General features: G+C 41.3%; 1 protein-coding gene across 1 annotated transcript in view; it reads left to right on the forward strand.

Moving 5' to 3' along the window:
• Positions 1–519: 519 nt before the first annotated feature.
• The window catches only part of LOC119426177 (tRNA selenocysteine 1-associated protein 1), a 15,784-nt gene continuing 13,230 nt past the window's right edge, over positions 520–3,073 (forward strand). Inside the window, exons 1-4 of the mRNA XM_037693750.1 lie at positions 520–678; positions 1,328–1,425; positions 1,503–1,602; positions 1,693–1,742. Of these exons, the coding sequence (XP_037549678.1) occupies positions 655–678; positions 1,328–1,425; positions 1,503–1,602; positions 1,693–1,742 (272 nt within the window). The 5' untranslated portion in view covers positions 520–654. The remainder of the gene's footprint in view (positions 679–1,327; positions 1,426–1,502; positions 1,603–1,692; positions 1,743–3,073) is intronic.

Below are 3,073 nucleotides of genomic sequence, written 5' to 3' on the forward strand. Positions count from 1 at the left end.
AGATTTAAAAATCACAAAACAACTAGAGAAATTGCATTTCCTGCAAAAATACAATGTGAATGCTTCGAAGAACTGCGAAACAGCTGAAATTAGCTAAAAAACATGCTGAAATGTAGTTGCAATGGAAGAACATGCCTAAATTAGCACAAGAAAGCAGAAAGTACACATATTTGCTTACATGGGTTGAAATAAGCAGAAATTAGCACAAAAATGAGGAAATTGGCAAAAAAAAGCTGTATTACAGGTGTAAAACCAAAATTATTATTACATCATTTAGCAGAATTATTACAGGTGAATTCAAAATCCTACACCTCTCAGGCCTCAGTACATTATCTTTTTGTTTGTTTAAATATATGAGTTTTTATTTATTTAAATTTTAACCTCAATTCAGTCAACACTTCTTACCAGTTGGTGGCAATAATGCACCACATTGGTGTTTACCAACCAGAATTAAAAAAAACCAAAGAAGAAGAATGACGAGAGGAAAGAACTGCGCATGCGCTGTGTCTTCCTGAGTTAAAAAAAAACAGGCGAAGAAGAAGAAGCTGAGCCTCTTCCGTGCTTTGTTTGCTACATGCGGGATTCTCGTTTGTTTTGTGCTTCACAGCGCTTATAGCTAACCGTGCACGTAGGAATATTCACATTCACAGCATCATGAGTACTTTATGGATGGGCAATGTGAGTTTACAACTGTTTACTGTCTCAGTCATTACTAGTCTCGACCGTACCGAGCAGCTAACACAACACAGAAACTACACATGTGGTTTGTGTACTGTGTGTTTATCTGATGGAGTTTGTGTTGGGGTATATTTGTTATGGCGGGTATTTCATGTGGTGTAACATTGATAAAGGCAGTTTATGTGGGGTATGTTTGAAAGGTGTAGTACTGTAGTACAGTAGGTGTAGTTTTACTTTTGTGGTTGTAACGCTGTCTAAAGTTGGTCCACAGAGTTTTCAGAAGACCCTCTGGGGGAAATTATTATCAGAAGCGGATTTTATTCCAACCTAACTGTTTGTTTCTAATAACAAACACTAATTAAAAGTATTATGTGAAAGAATGCATATTGCCCGCCGTCTTTCATGTCAGAGTTTCAAACTGTGCTCAGCTACTACCAACGCACTAAATCACTAGTTGTTACATTGACTGAGTTAGACCTCTTCTCAGTTTCTGACATCAGCTGGCTGTGGGTCATGACATGTTTTGCTGTCAGGGAATCAGAACACAGTCATGGGCAAAACATTTTTATTTTCACCTTTGCTCAAAAATAAACCCATGACGGTAACAGCAGAGACTCCTGAATTACTCCTGATGTGCCCTCTCCTGCAGCTGGATGCCTACATGGACGAGAAGTTCATCACCAGAGCATTTTCCACGATGGGGGAGGAGGTTTCGAACGTGCGCATCATTCGAAATAAGATGACGGGGTAAGAGCTGGATCTTTGAGCAGCTGGAGGGTCTGCGCTGCTTTTATTGTGATGTTTAACAGTGTGTCCGCTCCCAGGGGGGCTATGGGTTACTGCTTCGTGGAGATGCCCGACGAGGCCACAGCTGAGAGGTGTCTACGCAAAATCAACGGCAAATCTTTACCAGGGGCCAGTCCGGTACAGACTGCATTTGTTGTTTACTTATTTTTCTGTCTTCTGTCGAATGAACTCTTCAAAACTTTGAACGTGAACGTCTCTTTCTCGTAGCCTACAAGATTTAAGTTGAACCGAGCCACCTTTGGGAAACAGGAAACTGGGTGAGTCCAAACAGAGACGCAGAACATTTCACGGCTGGACAGAATGCATTTTCTGTAAAGATGCAGTGTGACAGCTGAAGCAACAAAAATGAGTTGTTAAAGTTAAAATAAGGGGAACAGCAGCTAAAAGAACTAAAGAAGCTAAAAATGGCAGAACGGCAGCTAAAATGAGCAAAACAGTGCAAGTAGCAAAATGAAAGTTAAAAGTAGCACTCTGACAAGGTTGAGTCAGGTCCTCTGGATGGATTCTTCTTTGCCGAGACGTTTTGTCTTTTATCCAAAAGACTTAAAAGTAGCAAGAAAACAAACTTCTTCGGCTGATCCCTTTTTCAGGGGTACAAACTCGCATGAAGGATTTGGCAATTGTTTTACACAGAATGCTCTTCCTGACGCAACCTGGGCTCAAACCCACAATCTCAGGATTAAAAGACCATGGCACTGACCACTGCGCCACCCCAGCTATTAGTCAAAATTGGCAAGAACAGTAGCTAAAAATAGGGAAAGAGTAGCTAAAAGGTGGAACTAGCCAAAAGCTAGAAAAAAGTTAAGAAAAAACCGACATCACTGGAAGTTTGTCAGACAGACGTGGGGAAACCCAGACCTCTTTGGACCTGAGTAGTGGAGGACGTCATCACAGTTTACACAGCATTCAAAAGAATAAACGTGTCACAGAGAGCTGGACGTGGTGTATCCCTCTGAGTATTAACTAACCTCTCACTAATTCACTCCCACAAACAGGTTTTTAATGGGCACCAGTGGGTTGTTAAACACTCACTGGTTGTCTCATGATGCTGTTCGTAAACGTCCAGCTACTGTAAAGCGGTGTCTCCACTCTGTCCCTGCAGTTTGGCCGTTTTCAAATCGGTCACAAAGAGCGCGCCACTGTTTCTGACAGACTCCTCCGTGCACAGTGATTTTTGAGTTATTTGCCATTTGACCATCTTTATTGTTCTCCATCACAAAGCAACGGGGGGTGGGGGGTGGGGTTGAAATACCAGCAGGTGGGGGGTGTAGCACGTTGCATTATTCCTTTTTTTAATTCACTTCATCTTTATTTAAGCTTTATTTCAAGCTCCAACAGGCACTTGTAGGCAAAATGATAAAATATAAAAGTCAATAACAAACAAGGAAACACAAATTACATTAACAACAGTTCATTGTCAAAGTTAAACGACAACGTTACAAAGCATGAAACCATTTGGAAGTGTCTTTAAACACGACTGTGACACCATATTTAAACGGGGACATGTGAGGTCCGACCCAAAGTTTTTGAAGCAGATTCCAGTCAGATGGAGCAGCTGAGTCAAAGCCAGACTTGGTCTTTAGAGTTG

This window comes from Nematolebias whitei, chromosome 19, assembly GCF_014905685.2.
Source record: "Nematolebias whitei isolate Nwh7 chromosome 19, NemWhi1, whole genome shotgun sequence".
Classification (NCBI taxonomy): Eukaryota; Metazoa; Chordata; class Actinopteri; order Cyprinodontiformes; family Rivulidae; genus Nematolebias; species Nematolebias whitei.